The sequence below is a fragment of the Pongo pygmaeus genome, chromosome 1 (assembly GCF_028885625.2).
Source record: "Pongo pygmaeus isolate AG05252 chromosome 1, NHGRI_mPonPyg2-v2.0_pri, whole genome shotgun sequence".
NCBI lineage: Eukaryota > Metazoa > Chordata > Mammalia > Primates > Hominidae > Pongo > Pongo pygmaeus.
Window position 1 is genome coordinate 82750647 of NC_072373.2, and position 20371 is coordinate 82771017.

Genomic DNA, 20371 nt, shown 5'->3' on the forward strand with positions numbered 1-20371 from the left:
CCAAGCATTTCTATACCAAAAGTAGAAGACACCATGGCCACGTTAAAAAATAAAATCTAAGAATTTTAACAATTTTAAATACTCTGTTAGGTCCTAGGGTTACAAAGTCATATTCCCATACTACAAGGAGCTCACAGTTAGGTTTGGGTGGCAGACAAGTAAATAAGTAATACAAAAGACAAGCACTATTAAAAAAAAAAAAAAGATACCTATGAAAAGTGGTATCTAAAAAAAGTGGAAGGTAGAACACAAAAAAGAATAAGGTACTGTCACTGCCCTCAAGCCAAGCAAAGCAGAACACTTACTTGCTCTTAGAAAGGTACAAAGAGTTTTGAGAGGTTTAGTGTGGCTAAGATGTAGGAGAGATGAGGTGATACAGGTAGTTCAGGGTAAGAGAGTAAGGCACAAACAACCAAGGTGAGAAAAGTCAAACATCTAACTGCTTAGATGTAAACACAACTTATTATTGCCCATTCTCATATCATTATTACAAGATATTTTGACTATAAGATAGAGGAAAATACACAAAAACATTGGAAAAAAGAAGGAAGTTTCAGTTATTATTATTATTATTATTTCCTGGGGAAAATGAATGAAGAGTTGCTACTTTTTAAAGTACATTATCTAATCCCATTAAAATGGCTGTAATTTTTTTAAAGAAGAAAATAAGTGTTGGCAGGGATGCGGAGAAATTGGAATCCTTGTACATTGATTGTGGAAATATAAAATGGTTCAGCTGCTATGGAAAAAAGTTTGGTAGTAATTCTATGTTTAACTATTTGAAGGACCATCAAAAAGTGGACCCAGCAACTTCACTGCTAGACATAGTCACGTACCATATAAAGACATTCCCATCAGCAACAACAGAACCATATGATTATAATACCCTGTTTTTACTGTACCTTTTCTATGTTTAGATACACAAATACCATTGTGCTACAATTGCATACAGTATTCAGTATACTAACTGTACAGATTTGTAGCCTAGGAGAAACAGGCTACATCATATAGCTTAGGTATGTCATAGGCTATACCATCTTGGTTTGTGAAACATACTCTATGATGTTCATACAATGGTGCATTTCTCAGAATGTATCCCTGACGTTATGCATGACTACATACCCAAAAGAAATGAAAACAAGTACTCAAACAAATCCGTGTACATAAATGTTCACAGCAGCATTATTCACAAGAGCCAAAGAGAGCGGAAATAACCCAAATGTCCATCAAGAGACAAAGGGACACCAACAAATTGTGGTATATCTATCATATGATAGAATACCATTCAGCCATAAAAGGAATGAGTACTGATAATATGCTATTACATGAATGAACCTTGAAAACATTATGCTAAGTTAAAGAAGCCATACACAAAAGGTCACATACCATATGATTCCATTTATATGAAATACCTAGAATAGGTAAATTTATAGAGACAAACTATATAGGTTGGTGGTTGTCAGGGGCTGGGGAGAGGGAAAATGGAGAGCAACTACTTAAGGGGTATAGGGTTTCCTTTGGGGGTGATGAAAATGTTTTGGAACTGGATAGATTGGTAGCTGCACAACACTGTGAACACACTAAATGCCACTGAATTGTTCATTTTAAAATAGTTAATTTTATGTTACGCATTTCACCTCAATCTAAAAAACAAAATAAAAGACTCTGCAGTTCTGGTATAAATCTGACAGTTTCTGCTCTACTGGCTTACTTTTCTAGAGCAGCCAGTCTCATCTGCATAAATGGCTGCTTATGATCTGTTATGAAATGCACCCCTGTTAGAAGTGCACATGAAAATAAGATTAACAATTTCTTGAATAAGGGCCTGAGACATTTTGGAACATGAGTTTGTGAAGGCTATTTTTCATCACCCAGCAGTTATATTTTAGATAGTACTATACTACATTTTAACGTGTAATGAAAATAATATACTACTTCAATTAAACCTACATAATAAAGAGGAAAAATACATTATTCACATATTTCTATTTATAAGTAAATTTAAGGCAGTCAAGGCAAAATTACCAATAGACTAAATTTCTGACACCCTATAGGAAATAACGACAATATCTGTGCCCATCACTACATCACCTTGATAAGCAAGGACAAATTGCAAATGAAGTTCACAGAAAGTCAAGCAACCATAGGACATAAATAATAGCTAAAAGATCTTTTAGGAAAACTTAGCTACTGCTCATTTTTTAGCGTTTTTGTGTGGAGAGCGTTTCTTCCATCTGAGCTGCCATAAAATGGGAAGAATCTGGGATCATGGAAATCCTGAAAGAGAATCACTTATCGCAGAAACAAAACCACAGAAAGATTCTAAGCCACTACAAAAGTAAGAAGCATAATCAAAATTCGTGACACAGAATATCTACAGCAGGGGTCCCCAACCCCTGGGTTGACGACCGGTGCCAGTCTGTGGCCTGCTAGGAACAGGCCGCATAGCAGGAGGTGAGCGGTGGGCAAGACAGCGTTATTGCCTGAGCGCTGCCTCCCGTCAGATCAGTGGTGGCACTAGATTCTCACAGGCGCGTGAACCGTAATGTGAACCGTGTATGCGAGGGATCTAGGTGGTGCATTCCTTATGAGAATCTAACTAATGACTAATGATGTGAGGTGAAAAACAGTTTCATCCCCCCAAACCATCCCCTACTCGTTGTCTGTGGAAAAACTGTCTTCCATGAAACCAGTCACTGGGGCCAAAAAGGTTGGGGACTGCTGATCTATAGAATGGATGGGGATTACTTATCTGCTGAAAATCTCCACAGTGATTGTACTTGATTGTAATGATTGGACTGTATATTCTTTACTTCCTAAGTAATAACAGTATGTGTATTTTTAAAATTACTTTTATACATCACCTTAGAGATGAATGCATTATCAGTGATGCATGACAAGATTTCTATAGGTGGCTGTTTGCTAAATTGTCAAGTCTATGTGGATGAAAGACTCAGTTAAAACAGATTTTCATTAACATTATTCTTTTTTTTAAAAAAAAAATCCAGGGTCTCACTCTGTCACCCAGGCTGGAGTGCAGTGGCGCAATCATGGTTCACTGCAGCCTTGACCTCCTAGACTCAAGCGAGCCTCCTCCCTTAGCCTCCCAAGTAGCTGGGACCAAAGGCATGTGCCACCATGCCCAATTATTTTTTATAAGTTTTTGTTTGTTTGTTTGTTTGTTTGTTTGTTTTGTAGACATGGGGGTCTCACTATGTTGCCCAGGCTAGTCTTGAACTTCTGGGCTCAAGGAATCCTCGTGCCTTGGTGTCCCAAAGTGTTGGGATTACAGGTGTGAGCCACTGTTCCAGGCTCTTAACTTTATTCTTAATTGTAGAAAAATAAGTGTCTTATGACTTACCAGCTGTTGAGACTTTTTTTTCAAATAACTTAAACATTGAACATAAATGAAATATATTTGAAGACCAAGAAAACCAGAAAGACAGACCTTATTTTAATATCCTAAAATCTTATTAATATTTTTGTTGGTGGAGAAAATGACCAAACATTGACCTTGCTCCATCTCTGTTCTGCCTCTCAACCTAGTCAGAAGCTCCCTTGCTCATCTTTCCCTGTAAGATGTGAGCCAGTTAAACGGTAACAGCTTCCTGCCTTCTCAGAAACACAATGAATGCTCCTTACCTTCTGAGTTTATCTGATGTCAGCGTTCCTAGCTTGGATTATGACACTTTGCTACAAATCCTGCTGATACTGTTTATTTTAATCCTAGACTTCTTTATTACATTCTATTCCCAGTTTCGTTTTCCCTGTATCACAAGGAAATCCCTAATTGACTGTTCCTAATCCTCTCTAGACTGCTTTCTTATATTCCCTTCTACCTAAAAACTTACTATCTGAATCTGTCTTTACCTCCTTCATTCTCCCATTTCTCACCTAAAAAACAACAAAAAAAGGAATCTTCTACTTTAGGCTACTTCAGTCACCACGTGCTCTGAAACCCAACACCTCCCCTCTCCTCAAAATTGGATCCCTGACTCATCTGTTCCTTCTTATTTATTTTACTTTAAGTTCTGGGATACATAGAACATGCAGGCTTGTTACATAAGTACACGTGTACCACGGTGGTTTGCTACACCTATTGACCTGTCCTGTAAGTTCCCTCCCCTCACCCTCACCCCTGGTGTGTGATGTTCCCCTCCCTGTGTCCATGTGTTCCCACTGTTCAACTCCCACTTATGAGTGAGAAAATGTGGTGTTTCGTTTTCTGTTCCTGTGTTAGTCTGCTGAGGATGATGGCTTCCAGCTTCATCAATGTGCCTGCAAAGGACATGATCTCATTCCTTTTTATGGCTGCATCATCTGTTCTTTCTTTACCACTCCCCTCCTACACTGGCTCTTTTCCCTTAGCATCTAAACATATTCAAATTGCTTCACTAGGAGGCCCTTCTAACCTCCCCTCCCATTCTTTCCTTCTCTATCATCCTCCCCTTCCTCCTAATAGATAGCTAACACTGATGGTGAATGGACCGAGCCACATACCTACTTGCTTTCCGTGTATACAACAAGACTATGAGATGGATTATTATTTATCTCCATCTTACAGCTAAGAAAAACTCTAACATGAAAAAAGTAACTTGCCTAAAGTAACACAACTAGCAAGTGAAAGGAGCAAGATATAAATCCATGTGGTTTGATTTCAGGGTCTGAGCTCTTAACCACTATGATACATAGCCCCATATAGACAGCTTCCATGAAGAGTTGCTTACATTTATCATTCCCTTTACACAACCATTCACTTTCTTAACCACAGCAATTTCTTTCCAAACCACTTAACTAAAATCTTTAAAAGGCCCACAGTAACTAATTGTCAAATTCAAGGGTCACATTTTAAGGCTCCTATGGCAGGACTTGACCACACTGAATGCTAACTCCATGAGCTCACTGGTCTGATTCACATCTGATCTCCATGGTTGTTATTTCTTAGTCTACTTAAGCACTGTCCAATAGACCTTTCTGTGATAATGGAAATGTTCTATTATATGTACTGGCCAATATGGTAGCCACTAACTACACGTGGCTACTGAACACTAGAAATGTGGTTAGTATGATTGAGGAATTGAATTTTTAATTTAATTTAATTTAATTTAAATTTAAAGAGCCACATGCAGTCAGTGTCCATCCTATTTCGACAACAAAGGCATGGGCTCCTCTTCCTCTGCCAGCCCTTTCAACACCGTAGAAGAGCTCCGTCCTTGGTCCTCTTGGCTGATTCCACTCTCCTCCCAGTAGCATCTCCCTGTTAAAGACTCTTACACCTCTCCTCAGGAACCTATCTCTATCTTCAATTGCCCACATCTTCACCTGCAAGCACCACAAGGCACCCCAAGTACAACATTTTCAGTACTGAAATGTTTCATCATCTCATTGTCAAGTCTACTCCCCAACAGTACAGTTCCTACTCAGAGAATGGTACCACATCTCTCCCAGCCCCGAGGCAAATACAAGTATTCATTTTAAATTACTCCCTTTCCTTCCTTCTTCCAAAAAAAAAAAAAAAAAAAAAAAAAATTGACCCCTAGCTTCTATTGCCACTGCTCTAGGCCAGGATGCTATATAATGGATCTAATTGAAAGAATAATGGAATCTAGTTTTCGGCTTCAAGCAAGAATGTAAAGCATAACATGGCTGGAAAATTCTTTTATACCAAAAATTCTTTAATATCTGTTAGGAAAAAAATGAAAAAAGTAACATGAAATAAAACTAAGCTGCTCTCTAAGGGAGAAGGGAGAAAATTATAGACAATCTCTAATAATCCGTGCCGAAAGCAGCATTTTAGAAACAAATTCTCTCTGTAATGTTCTGAATTTCTATTAGTAATGAACAAAAATGTATACTACCTTTAAAATTCTAAATTTGTTACTGGGTTATCTCATGGCAAAAAGATCAATTGCTCATTCAGTCATTTAACAAAAGTATAATCTTAATTCAGATGTCACTTCCTATTCGCACAGCTTCAGTAATTATAGCGCCCTTCTTCCCCTTGACCCCCACCCCTGACCTAAAGTTTTAAAATCCCCATATGCACCAGTGGGCAAAGCCAGGGCAAGTTTCTCAATATGTACTGATCAGAATCTTGTAGAAGCCATATTCTGTAACTGACATCTATCAAATCAAACACTAGAGGGAGGTCGATCTTTCTTACAGGTGTTTGGTATTTGCTTCTAAACCACCAAGATCCTTCACTGAGCTCCTCAGGCTCTCTGGAAATGCTTCAGCCACTTTCAATGACTCACTAATTAAAAATTAGCTATAAAGGTACTCCAAAAAAAATTAGTATTTCTACTCTCAGGCTTATAAGAGCAGCTTGGCTAGTGCAGAATGTAGTCTACACAATAAAATATGTAATAAATTTTAAAATAATAATAAAAGCAGTAAGAATATTAAAAATGGCCTCTGGATAAATGTAAGTTCAAAAGAAAAATAATCCTTAAGTGTCTGAAATTTGCAAATACTCCATTCTGGTTTAACAAGAACTATATTGAGGCCTATTTTGAGGCTTCTCTGCAAAACGCTGGTATTTTATCTGGAAATTATTTCCAAAACTAGTGCTGGTTCAAGGCATCAAGTTGTTAAATTACTATGAAGAATAGCAAGTCTATTCACTGGTACCCTGGTCTTTCAGGACTCTTTCTCTTCATCTTGGAGAAAATGATATCTGATCACGCTCTTTTATGAATATAATGTCCTAATACCAGCCATAGCACTAGTAAATCCCAAAGAATTAATAACATCACTGGTTACTAGGAACTTTGGATGACAATATTTTTGGAATACTAGCCCATAAATAGTATTCCAAAAATACTATTGTATTTATGTATATCAGGTTACATTAACAAATTTCTTTTGACTTTTCATTTGCCTGAAATATAGTGATATTATCCTGGGGAAAAATCATTTTGATATGAACAGGAGACAGGGAAATACTGGGTAGAAGAGGGTGGTTCCCCAGCAAAGGCCCCACCCTCAAACCTGGAAACCCGTGGTCCTAAATGGGAACAGGTATTTCTGTTTTCGCACCCAAAAGTTGCCTTTTGGCCTGCCATACCCCGCTATCATGGCTCCATATAACCCCCAGACCCCAGGCTCCAGAAGACATGAACAGTAGAGCAGAAGAATGGCAGAATGGTGTGGCAGAGAGAAGAGAAGGAATGTCTGAATGTTGAGAGGAATTCGACTGGGAGTGGTCAAAGAGGAGATCAGCTGCTGGATAGCCAAACTCCAGGGGAAGATCATCTTCCCATTCCACTCCCTTTCCAGCTCCCCATCCATCCCGCTAAGAGCCACCTCCACCACTCAACAAAACCCCTGAATTCATCCTTCAAGTCCATGTGTGACCTGATTCTTCCTGGACACTGCACAAGGACTTGGGTACCAAGAGGATCACTGAGCTAACACTTAAGCCGTCTGTGGATGGCAAGGCTAAAAGAGTGCACTGAAACATGTGCCCACTTGGGCTTCGGGAGTTGCAGACACCCACCCCTAGACACTACCATGTGGCCAGAGCCCAGAAAGTGCTTACCCCAACTCCTGCACCTGCCAGTCTGTGCGCTTCCCTTCCGCTAAGAGGTTTGAGCGTGTGGCAGCCAAACATACGAGCCACTCCCTGTCGCATGTCCTGCAAGGGGGGTCAGGGAACTCTCTCCTTTCAATTCAAATGAAAAAAGCAAGTGAAAAAGGACAGGATAGGGAAGCCTTGGATCTATCTATCATAATTCAGATGAAAAAAGACAGTTAATTGACGGTAAATTCATTACAACAGATGAATCAGCTGCTTTAAAAGAAAACAATTTTTCACATTATAAAACAAATATCAGAAAATCTTATTAAATATATTAACATTTATATTAAAATATAATATTTAAATATCCTTTTTACCTTCATTATAAAAAATAATTATAATAAGCCAATGGTAAGTTTTCAAAGATAATAATAAGCAAAAGGTAATGGTAATGGCTGCAATGAAGTCTGAAGAACCGGAATACTGTCTAATTCTGTGAATGACTAAAAGATAAAAGATCTAGAAATCAGATGACATAATGGAAATCTTCTGAAGGAATCAGAGACATTTAGGACAGATTTCTTCCCCCATCTCAGCTTTCACTGTTTCTTCATGCTGAACATATATTGCCTAGCATCATCATGATTTAAACCCTACCCAGCCTGTAAGATACAGTTTCAGTTCCACCTTCTCCAAAGCCTTCTCTGATCCTCCCAGCTAGAAACACTTTTCCCCTACATTGAATTCTCATGGGTTCACATATAATTCTCATGAATCGTCTCGATTTCTGTCATATTATATTTTCATATATGTTTTCTCTATAAGATAAATTTATTGAAAACAAAATCAGTCTTTTATTCAACTTCACTGATGTTACTTAGTACTGTATCTTGCCCATTGGAGACAAAAAGAAACAACAGGGCAGGCAGGCATGGTGGCTCACGCCTATAATCCCAGCAGGAGGCCAAGGCAGGTGGATCGCTTGATGCCAGGAGTTCCAGATCAGCCTGGGCAACATAGTGAAACCCAGTCTCTATTAAAAATACAAAAATTAGCTGGGCGTGGGGGTGCACACCTGTAATCCCAGCTACTTGGGAGGCTGAGGCAAGAGAACTGCATGAATGCAGGAGGTGGAGGTTGCAGTGAGCTGAGATCGTGCCACTACACTCCAGCCTGGGCGACAGAGTAAGACTCTTTCTCCAAAAAAAAAAACAAGAAAAGAAAAAAGAAACAACATAGCTCAAAGTGTAAAAGAATGGTTCTGGGCTGGGTGCAGTTGCTCACACCTCTAATCCCAGCACTTTGGGAAGCCAAGGTGGGTGGATCACCTGAGGTCAGGAGTTCAAGACCAGCCTGACCAACACGAAGAAACCCTGTCTCTACTGAAAATACAAAATTAGTCAGGCGTGGTGGTGCACGCCTATAATCCCAGCTACTTGGGAGGCTGAGGCAGGAGAATTGCTTGACCTCAGGAGGTGGAAGTTGCAGTGAGCCAGGATCGCGCCATTGCACTCCAGCCTGGGCAACAACAGTGAAACTCCATCTTAAAAAAAGAATGGTTCTGCTCCCCTTTATAGCTATCTGTGTGACCTTCATCAAGTGACTAAACATCTCCGAGCCTCAACTTCCTTATTTATAAAAAGAGACCCTTATTTATAAAAAGAGAAAAATAATGTTTCATGAGGTTTTTATAAGGATTAAATGAGATAATCTATGTAAAATGTTTAAATCATCCAGTAAATACTTAATCAATGCTAGTCACTATCATCATATTCTAGTACAAATGATTATAACAAATCGTTTTATAATAAATTACTACTTTATAGTAAATTAATTTGTAATAAATTGTCAAATGAATGGAAAAGAGTTAAAATGTGACAATGACTTCCAGAAGAGCTTTAATTTCTTAAAAGATGATAAACTCCTAAGGACAAAATTCAAAAGAATGTAGAAAACAGAGTTGTAATACCAGAGAACAGGTAACATTAGAAAGTACTGCGTTCTGTGTCAGTGCATGCACCTAGGCACAGGGCAGATAACCATCTGTCAGGAGTACTGATGAAAGAGGTCTGCCCTTTGAGTTAAAAGTGAGCAAAACTTAAATGTTTGTCCAATATTCCTTTTTCCCTCAATATTTCTTTACATCAAAATAGTTGATTTAGTTTTTTCCTACCAAACCTTGTAAAACTTCAAACAACTTCTTTACTTTTCCAACTATCATCTAAAATAGAGTTGATCAGGTTTAATTTAGGAGAAAATCTTGTGGGAAAGCAGAACAACAGCCCATCAAAGATGGGCCTAATAATCATCCTAATTCCTGGAAGCTGTGAATTTGTTACCTTACATGGCAAAAGGTATTTTGCAAATCCAATGAAGTTCAGGATAGTAAGTGTCCTTTAAAGAAAAGACGGGGACAGGAGAGTTAGAGAAGGAAATATGATGATGGAAGAAGGGTTGAGGGGAGGAGGGGGACAGGAAAGGGAGAGAGGGAAACAGATTTGATGATGCTATACATCTGGCTTTGAAGATGGAGGAAGGGGCCATAAGCCAAGGAGTGCAGGTGGTCTCTAGAAGCTGGAAAAGAGAAGGAAATGGACTTTCCATAGTACCTCCAGAAGAAATAAAGCACTTACAACACTCTGATTTTAGGACTCTGACCTCCCAAACTGTAAGATAATAAGTTTGTGTTCTGTTTTACCCAGCAATTCTACTCCTAGGTATATATCTCAAAGAATTGAAAAACGGAACTCAAACAGATACTTGTACACCAAAGTTCATTGCAACATTATTCATAATAGCCAAACAGTAAAAACAATCCAGCTCTCCATTAACAGATGAATGCATAAACAAAATGTAGTATATACATACAATGGAATATCTTATAAAAAATAAAGTTCTGATACATGCTACAACATGGAATAACCTTGAGAATATAGAATAGACTTTATCAAAGGTGGAGGAGAGGGATGAATGGGGAAATACCATCTTTCCAAAGGGAAGCATCCTTGTGCAAACAACTATGTTATAAAAAATATTACCACTCCCTTCTATCTCTTTCTTTTTTGGTGACAGGATATTATTTTGGCAAAATAATCCAATGTTCCATTTTCTTCATTCCTGAGTTTGGACTGCTGATCTAGGCTACAGAAAGGTCATACAGTTGAACCCTGAACAACAGAGTCAAGGGTGTCGACCCCACAAACAGTTGAAAATTGCATGTAACATCTGACTCCCACAAAACTCAAATACTAATAGCCTACTGTTGACCAGAAGCGTTGCTGATAACATAAACAGTTGACTAAAACATATTTGTATATGTATTATATACTGTATTCTTACAGTAAAGTAAGCTAAAGAAAATCCTAAGTGAGAGAAAATATATTTACTATTCATTAAGTGGATGTGGATCATCACAAAGATCTTCATCCTTGTCTTCATGCTGAGTAGGCTGAGGAGGAGGAACAGGAGGGGTCTTGCTGACTCAGAAATGGCAGAAGACAAAAAGCTGGAAGGGGAGGCAGAAGAGGCAGGCACACTTGGTGTAACTTTATGGAAATACACTGTAATTTCTGACTTTTTTGCTTTTTCATTTGTCTAAAAATGTTTCTATATGCTACCAATCCTTCTTCCACCATGTGCTTTAGTTTCAGTGCCCATATCATAAAAGCGTCCATGCTGTAAAAGAAGGCAAAAAGCAGTCTTTAATAGGATATAGATAGGGCTGTCCTGATCATAAACCCGATTGCATCTGCACAAAACAGTACTGTTAGCCTATTCCTTCCTGCCTTAAATCTTGGTGTGCTTTCATATCTTTCCTTACTAATAAATGTCCTTTGTGGCATTTTTTCCCTCTCAGAATAGGGCGCTTTTGTCTGCATTAAAAACCTGTTCAGGCAGATATCCTTTCTCTTCAGTGATTTTCCTTCTTTTGTCTTATCTTTTTTTTTTTTTTTTTTTTTTTTTTTTTGCAGGGGGTGGGGTGGGGGTAGAGATGGGGTCCAGCTATGGTACGGTTACAGGTGTGAGCCACCACAGACGGCCTTCATTGATTTTCTCCATGGCATCTGAGAACTTGAGGTCTGCTGCCTTTTGGTTGACAGAAGCTGCTTCTCCCATTATCCTGACATTTTTAAAGCCAAACATCTTTCTAAAATTATCAAACCATCCTTTGCTGGCATTAAATTCTCCAGCTTTAGATTCTTCACCTGCCATTTAAGTTGTCGTATAACAACTGTGCTTCCTCTCAAATCACATTAGAGTCCAAAGGTACGTCTTTCTTATAGCAATCCTGCACCCACATAAAAGCTGCATTTTCTTTTTTCTTTCTTTTTTTGAGACAAGGTCTCACTGTCACCCAGGCTGGAGTGCAGTGGCGTGATCTCAGCTCACTGTAGCCTCAACTGCCCAAGCTCAGGCAATTCTTCCACCTCTTTCCCCAAGCAGCTGGGACTACAGGTATGCACCACTACACCTAGCTTTTTTTTTTTTTTTTTTTTTGAGATGGAGTTTCGCTCTTGTTGCCCAGGCTGGAGTGCAATGGCCCAATCTCAGCTCACTGTAACCTCCACCTCCTGGGGTCAAGCAATTCTCCTGCCTCAGCCTCCAGAGTAGCTGGGATTACAGCTATACCATGCCTGGCTAATTTTTTTGTATTTTTAGTAGAGATAGGGTTTCACCATGTTGGTCAGGCTGGTCTCAAACTCCCGACCTCAGGTGATCCACCCACCTTGGCCTCCCAAAGTGCTGGGATTACAAGCATGAGCCACAGCGCCCGGCTTAGTTTCTTATATTTTTAGTAGAGACAGGGTTTCACCATGTTGCCCATGCTGGTCTCGAACTCCTGGGCTCAAGCAATTTGCCCACCTCAACCTCCCAAAGTGCTGGGATTACAGGCATGAGCCACTGCAACAGGCCGGTATTTTCAATGAAATAAAAAGGTATTTAGCAAAAAGTTCAAGCTTTTCATGTCTGCTGGTGTAGCTGCAGTGAAGGCTTCATGAATTTCCTTTCCTTTTTTTTAAATAATGGTCCTTACACTTAATTTATTTATCTTGAAATGGACGGCAACTATAACGGCAGACCTCAATCTATAGTACACATCAAGCAATTCAAATTTTTCCTGTAACGTCATGACTTGCCTCTGCTTTGGGGAACACTTCCAGCACCACCAGTGGTACTTTGTATAGGTCTTATGGCATTATTTAAGGTTTAGGTTATTGCACTAAACAGGATGCAAAATACTCAAGGACATAGATCACTTTTTACTGCAACATACAATTTACTGGATGAACTGTTCACTGTGACATGATTAGGGTCACATGGCATTTTAAATGGATACTCACAATACTTGAGATCATTGCAATAGCAACAAGAGGTGGCTACAAAATTATTACAGTAAGTAATGCAGTTAATTTTATCCAATTACGATTTAATACTGTATTGTTTACATTTGTTTCTATTTATCTAGACTGAATGGTGCCATGTATGTGATCAAGTGTTTGTGTGCATAAGTTTTGATACATTTTAAGGTTTTGTAATTTTAATACATTTGTGATATTTCATGGTAATAAATGATAAAACAGTATCTACATATATTTTATGCATTCATTACATACCTTTTAATTTTTTTCAATATTTCTAAATATTTCTCAATATTTCACAGTTCATTTGTGAGTTTTTCCAAATTGTTGCAAATCTCAAAAAAATTCCAACATATAAATTCCAACATGGCATATAAGTGGAGCCATGCAGCTCAAATCCATGTTATTCAAGGATCAGCTGTATAACTAGGTTGGCTGGATAAGCTAACACATTTATTTTCTTTGAGACTGACCCTCAACAGGCTTATCAATCCTTTTTATAAATCTACTTAACCTTACAAGAGTATTTTAACAATTATGACATAAAGTATATATAATAAAGTGGCTAGCCACACACCTACAGTAAGAATTCAAAGAACAGTAGCTGCTGTCATTATTAGTACTATTATCCCTGCCTTCCTCTCAGATGACCACCTCAACTACTTTAATGAGAAAAATGAAGCAATCTGATGTGAATTATTGCTCAGTTTTGCTTCTCCCTTCCATTTCAATTTTCTCTGTTACTGTGTAATATTTGCTTCTTCTCCCCAGTTTTAGAGACATGGGGTAGTCTTTTTTCATGTTCAGAGTCAACCCTTCATTCTGCACTTCTGATCCTAGACCTTCACCCCTACCTTGGTTCAATTAATTGTATTTCTTTCTCCACTCTCTTCCTCCCTGATGGGTCCTTCCACCTGACCTATAAACATACACAAACTTCCTCAAAGAAACACCTAATTAACACCACTATGGCACTTTTCTGTACCTCCTCTTGAATTATTTACCATAATCTATCCAGAATCAGTTATTTATCTGTCTTATCTCTTAATGAATTGTTAACTCCTTAAAGACTAAGGGTTATGTCATCTATTTGCATTGTACATCCTAATAACACTGATTATAGTACTTTACACACAGAACGGGCACTTACTGAATACATTTTTTAAAAACCTAAACAATAAGTTTTCTGCAAACATAAAAGGACTATTTGACAAAAAGTGCATCATTTGATTTTGCTTCTCAAATCAATGACAGAAGAAAGGCATAGAATTAACGTATCAACACAATCTTAAAATAATTTTACAATATCATTCTCCTTAAAGTGTCACAAATCAAAATTATTACAATTGTAAACATTTCAGGAAAAAACGATCTACACAAACGTATTCTGAATCCAGAAATTGTGAGGCTTCAGTTTTACTATAATGCTAAGGGTTCTTCCCTTTAAACATTTTACTTGCTTTCATAAACTACCAAAAAAAGAATAATTAACTAACAACTCAAGAGTCTGAAGGCTCATTTGTTATATGCTTAAATAAAAATCAATTTGTAAGCATACAATTATCTTATAAACTATAATTTTATATCTAATACATCAAGCATGGTAAGTAAATATGCAAAGTCTATGATAGGAACCAGTCTGCCACACATTCTATATTAAAACGAGGCAAGAAATTCACAAGACGGTTACAACAAGTGCTCCAGTCAGAACTTACCTTATACGGGTCTGGACATACACAATGTGTTGCTTAAATTTTCAGTTTTATTTTATTGCACTTCACGGGGACACTTACATGTGGGCTGCGAATCCTAAACCTGCCTTTATTTCCTGGCTGGTTTTGTGCCTCAATTTCCTATAATTTGAAATAATGGTATCTAACTTGTCAAAATAATTTAACTTGAAATCAGGTAATGCACACAGAGTTCAAGACCAGCCGGCCAACATGGTGAAACCCCGTCTCTAATAAAAATATAAAAAATTAGCTGGGCATGGTGGCTGGCACCTGCAATCCCAGCTACTCGGGAGGCTGAGGCAGGAGAATCGCTTGAACCCAGGAGGCAGAGGTTGCAGTGAGCCGAGATCACACCACTGCACTCCAGCCTGGGAAACAAGAGCGAAATTCCATCTCAAAAAAAAAAAAAAAAAAAAAAAAAGTGTTGTAGTTGCTCAATAAATGGTAATTGCTGAAACTGCTATTACAGTAGTAGCATTAAAGTAGATACAGGGATTTCCATGTAGTCTGATGTAATGGCTATTTTCAGTGTTTTCCAATCATTTGCTTATCTTCCCTTAGGGAAAAAAAAAGTATGTTTCTTCTTTGAAGCTGCTCTTTAGGCACAGGTGTCCTGCCCACTGCCCCGCCCTCTAGTCTCTTAAGGGGATCAGCTGCCCTATTTCTCTCTGCAAACATTTCCCACACCTAAGCTAGGTGGCTGAAGCACTGGCACTGGCATAGGAACCAGTGCTGAACAAAGAAAGATGGAGTCCAAACAGGGGACAGAGAAATAACAAAAAGGAGACTGTGGCCGACAATTCAGACAGAATACAATGCTGCCCTTTCCCTTCTCAAGAGATACTACAGAGGTCTACTTGGCTAGCCTCAGTAAGAGTACTATGAAGTGTGTTAAATACAACAGGGGTGAACATGGAAGCCCCACAGCTCAGTTTCACATAAAGAGGTATGTACAGTTTAGAGATTAACATAAGCATCTTCAGGTATAGGAGAGTTTACAGCAAAAGACATATAGGCAGGAAAACTGCTATATTAGTCCAACTCAGCCATTTACCACAAATTAAGAGTGACTCTCATTCTTACCATTGCCCATAGTTAAGCATTTTTAAAATGATAAGTCAAAAGGGATCCCTCTCTGCAAGTGAAAAACCTAGTTTTTAGAAGCAAGTACTTTCTGTTCATCCTTGCCTATAACTGTCTTATTTGGTTTCATATTTTGATTTATGCCTTTACCAGAAACCAGGGAAGTCCCTGTACCATCTGGCAGATGATAAAGATACATAGTCTTACATCCTCTAAGCAATATACAGACTCAAGAGTATGAGCCGTGGAGACAAACCATCCTTTACAGATTTACCTTTCTCTCATGGGGCCTCAGTATTCTCATTTATATGATAATTTTCTCTTGATAAAAGGTTTAATGAAGTACAATTTTTTTAAATTACCAAATGAAAGAATGTATTAGAAATGGGTATGTGTTTATAACTACTTACTATCATAACTTTCAATATAATTTATATCAAAGGTAGGGCAGATAAAATTTACTATTTTGATTAACATCTGTAAGAAAAATAACATTTTACTGAATGGTTACTGTGTAGCTGGCATTTTGCTTAACATGACACATATATTATCCCCTTTAATACAATAACCTGAAATATATTATCCTCATTTTGTAATCGAATAAATTAAGTCTCAAAAAGACTGGGGAAATTGCCTAAAGTCACATAGCTAGTAAGTGGTAAACCCATATTTCATACCCAAAACTATCTGACCCAAAGAACAGTTTTCCTAACTTCTGCATGGTTTGTCTGATAGACAGAAGCAAAACAACGAAGCTGCCTGCAGAAGAAAGTTAAGTAATCTTAAACAAACATAATCCCTCCCAGTTCCTAAAGGACTGAATCATATTTGACAACTCAATACTCAAATTGGTCTGTATTTGCCAAATACAAGTCCTAGTTACATGGAAATTTTCTTCTTTGTGCTCTACTAGAGTTAATTAAAAAGCTAGATCAGAAAACTCTTACCTGTGTTGCCATCTCCACTCTCCATAGATGGTTTACTGGTTTCTGACGGATTGTTCATTCTTGAGTCTGCAATAAATCAGAGGCGAATAAGGTTTTTAAAAAACTGGGGATGGAGATGGGATTGAGGAGGCAAAACTGTGGCAGAAAAAAGGGTTAACTAATGTTATAGTCATATAGTTTAAGAAGACCCAGTGTATACATGTCTGGCTAAAATACTAGAAATTGTAATAAAAGGTCATCTGGAAGAAATTCAAAATTCCCCAGACCCTGAAGGGATTCACAAATAAACTGTCTTTTTAAAGAATTTTAAGATTCTTTAAAGAAAGTCAGCAGAACTGTAACCTGAAAAAAATTAGAAAGTCTGATATGTAAAAGGAATAAATGCTTTTAACATGAAGTAAAACTGGAAAGGGGGGAAGCACCTCACAAAATAAAATGTTATTCCCAAACAAAGTATCTTTTTCTATATGCAATGATATTCATTCATTACAACCAAAACAACCCACTGGTAATCTTGATAATAGATGGGACAGTAACTCAACCTATGAACTAAAAGAAAACACATCTAAGATAAATTATCTCCAAATTTACTCCCCTCCCCAACCAAACTAAACAAGTCAAAGTGAGAACATATTAAATTCATACCTCAACTATAAAGCAGCACAAGAAGTTGTACCATAAGGCATAACAGATATAGCTAATAATTTCAAAACTGCATTACAACCACACCCACTTAAAGTAATACTACCTCAATATCCTAAATGAAACTGCTAATTTGAGTTTATCATTTCTGAGTTATCTATTTAATGAAGGTTTATTTCCACAGTAAAATGTTTTCATCAAGCAATATTAGGTATCCCAGAAAATACATTAAGAGAAGAGACAAGAACTCTGCTTTTCTTCTAACTCTTCGAAAGGGTAAGAAACGGAATATACATAAATATATCTCGTATTCTACTACTGTAAACTCAAAACTTAGAATATTTATAATCAAACAAGTTTACTGTCAAATAAGTTCTGCCTTTACCTACATTAACTTATTTAGTGGTTAAATAAGTTAAGAACCATTTAACTTTAGTTATTAACAGAGAACAAATGTTTAAACTATACTGTGTTTTTGACCAAAGAGCACATTTTGTCATCTGCTTAAACATCTAACTAGAAAATCAAAACAATCACTAGATAGAATTCTCAACCATGTTCTTTACAGTCGAATTATCCCCATGCATAACAGATGAGAAAAAAAATCAGGAGTCTTTCTTTTATAAGTTTCATTTCCAACAAGAAGATGTGTAATAGCTTTTCTAATACAGTAAGTTTCTGTAACTGATGCTTGTCTTATGGGCTTAGGCAGTTCTGTCATAACTTTGGTTTGGTCTTCTGATGTTCAAAGGGTTAAAATTCATATGTTTGTGGTCATAAATGAGGGCAGTTCTACAACTTCCTTCTTCTCACTGTCCAGAGAAATTTAAATATCATCTGAAAGCATACTAAGGTTTGAAAGGAACAGGTGTACAACTTAGTGAAAAATCAGCTTTCTGAATGACAACCAAAATCTCATGAAAGTCAACAGAGATCACAACAAATGTAATAGAATATACCATTAGCATACATACTGCTCCATGCTTCCTTTAAATGAATTTTAAAGGAAAGTGGAAAAAATGATCAATCAGTTAACATTCATAAAAAGAGTAACAGTTTTCTCACATATGTAGGCACCGCAGAAATAAGCATAATTCTTAACAAGTCATGCGCCTGACTTTGTACAATTCATATTCTAATTTTCCCATCTACAAAGACTATGTCACAGGTATTTTAAGTGAATCTTCTCAGATTCTTCTACTGAACTGTCAAGAGCTTCAAAAGCATTTAACAAAATTATCTCACACAAAAAAATAAAACATTACTTCACATACACACAAAAATAAAATTGCACAATGGGAAGACTGTTTAAATAATATTTACTATTAACTGAAAGTAAGAGCTGTAATTTATAATTCTAAAATGATGTGTTAAAAATATTCCAAAAAGGTATTTTTCTTTCCTTTTTTTGAATTGCCAACTAAATAAATGACAAAGAGTAAATACAAGATTGAATTCCTGATATAAATTTGTTGTTTCTGTCATTCACCCTTTACATAGTGGCTTTTACTGTGCTGGGCAGATACTGTTACCCTGGGTTTAGGCCATGCCTTCTGCACAAGAATTCAAACACTTTCAGAAGTATCATTTTACTTTATCTTTGGCAACTATGAAGGTGACAGGAGCAGCTTCAATTTTCAAGTGCAGAAAATGACAAAATAGGAAAAAAGTCATTTGCAAAAGTTTTAAATGTAAGATATCCAAGTCCTGGAGTTCATATAATTTAATTTTCCAGGTGACTAGAGTAACTAAAAAAAGTCTCAATAATGCTGCATATAAACAGACAGAACTCCACACAAAATATGACTACCATTAGCCACCATATATCTAAAAATCAAAGTGCCTTGATTTATCTGAAATCTTCATCACCAAAGATGGTTTTAACAAATTTAAGCTGGACATCTTCCACTCCAAAAAGCTTGCTGTTCTATAGAGAAAACTCTAAAAAGGTTTTCCAACATTTAAAGTTGTGGTTATCTAGAGTATATAGTTGATTTTAAAAAAATTAAAAAGAGGACTAATCCTAGCAAAAATTTGAAAAGTTAATAGTTTCTAAAATCTGGAAATCGATCAACAGATCTATTGCAGCAACCAGTACAATTACCCTCTTTATTAACATTTATAAAAACTATTCTGCATTGTGACTCAACCTTATTTTTCACTGAACATTTTGGTTTTTGTATAAGACGTTCTCATTAGGTATGAAAAACATTTGTATTAATATGTATATATTATCTATGTACAGTTATGCCTTGTTTCAGATTTAAGATGTTTTTATAACTACATGAAATGTTCTCAATAGGAATTTCCAAAAACCAAAAATATTTATTCAAGCTGAACTCTAATTCACTGTATTTACTAACGATACCCTCTGAATCAGAAGAGCTAGTCACAGGGAGGGACCTACTGCAAATTCAAGTAAGCTTGTGCTTTGCAAATGCTTTCCTCCTTCCCTGCTCAGTCCAACTCTCCCCCTCCCCCAACACAGGCTGCATATGCGATTAAGCATTTATGCATAGTCAACCCGACACACTCTATTTCCATATTAAAGCTTCTAAGAAAAGAACTGTGCTGGTACCCACCTAGAACATAGTCACTGCAGTCCAGCATTGCTGTGAAATCTTCTAGAGGAGCAGAGTCCAAACAAGGAAGAAACAGGTAGCAGTTTGGGGTGGGGAAAGAAGGTACTACTATTTCTAACAAATCTACAGTATGTTCTTAAGAGAAAAGAGGGGGGTTACGTAGGGTGGAAAGTGGATTAAGGGGAAAAGCAAAATACAACTTCTGTTACACCATAGCAATCTTCAACTGAATAAGGAAACTTCAGTTGCTCAGAGGAGTTTTAGTCTCTCCTACCAGCTAGGACTGACATTGTCAAGGCAACTGAAGCATGAAAAAGTTCCTCTTTTTGTAATAAAATAGAAACAAAGATTGCAGCTGGCAGTTTCCATAATGAAGCTTAATCAGTATGCGCGTGATTAGGGCCTTATGCAAATCTCTCCTCGTTAGCACAGCAGCCAGCACTTTGAAGTCCATGAACAATTCATTTACAGAATATACTGAAAGCACTCCCTGCATAATTTAAAT

General features: G+C 37.2%; 1 protein-coding gene across 8 annotated transcripts in view; it reads right to left on the reverse strand.

Moving 5' to 3' along the window:
- The window catches only part of POU2F1 (POU class 2 homeobox 1), a 208076-nt gene that overhangs the window by 77725 nt on the left and 109980 nt on the right, over window positions 1-20371 (reverse strand). For 6 of the 8 annotated variants that reach the window (XM_063649068.1, XM_054466594.2, XM_063649062.1 and 3 more), the window contains one exon: window positions 16643-16708. In XM_063649068.1, coding sequence (XP_063505138.1) covers window positions 16643-16708 — 66 coding nt within the window. Of the gene's footprint in view, window positions 1-10905; window positions 11025-16642; window positions 16709-19866; window positions 20102-20371 lie in introns of those variants that run through there. The other 2 variants (XM_054466681.2, XM_063649074.1) reach the window with 2 other exon arrangements.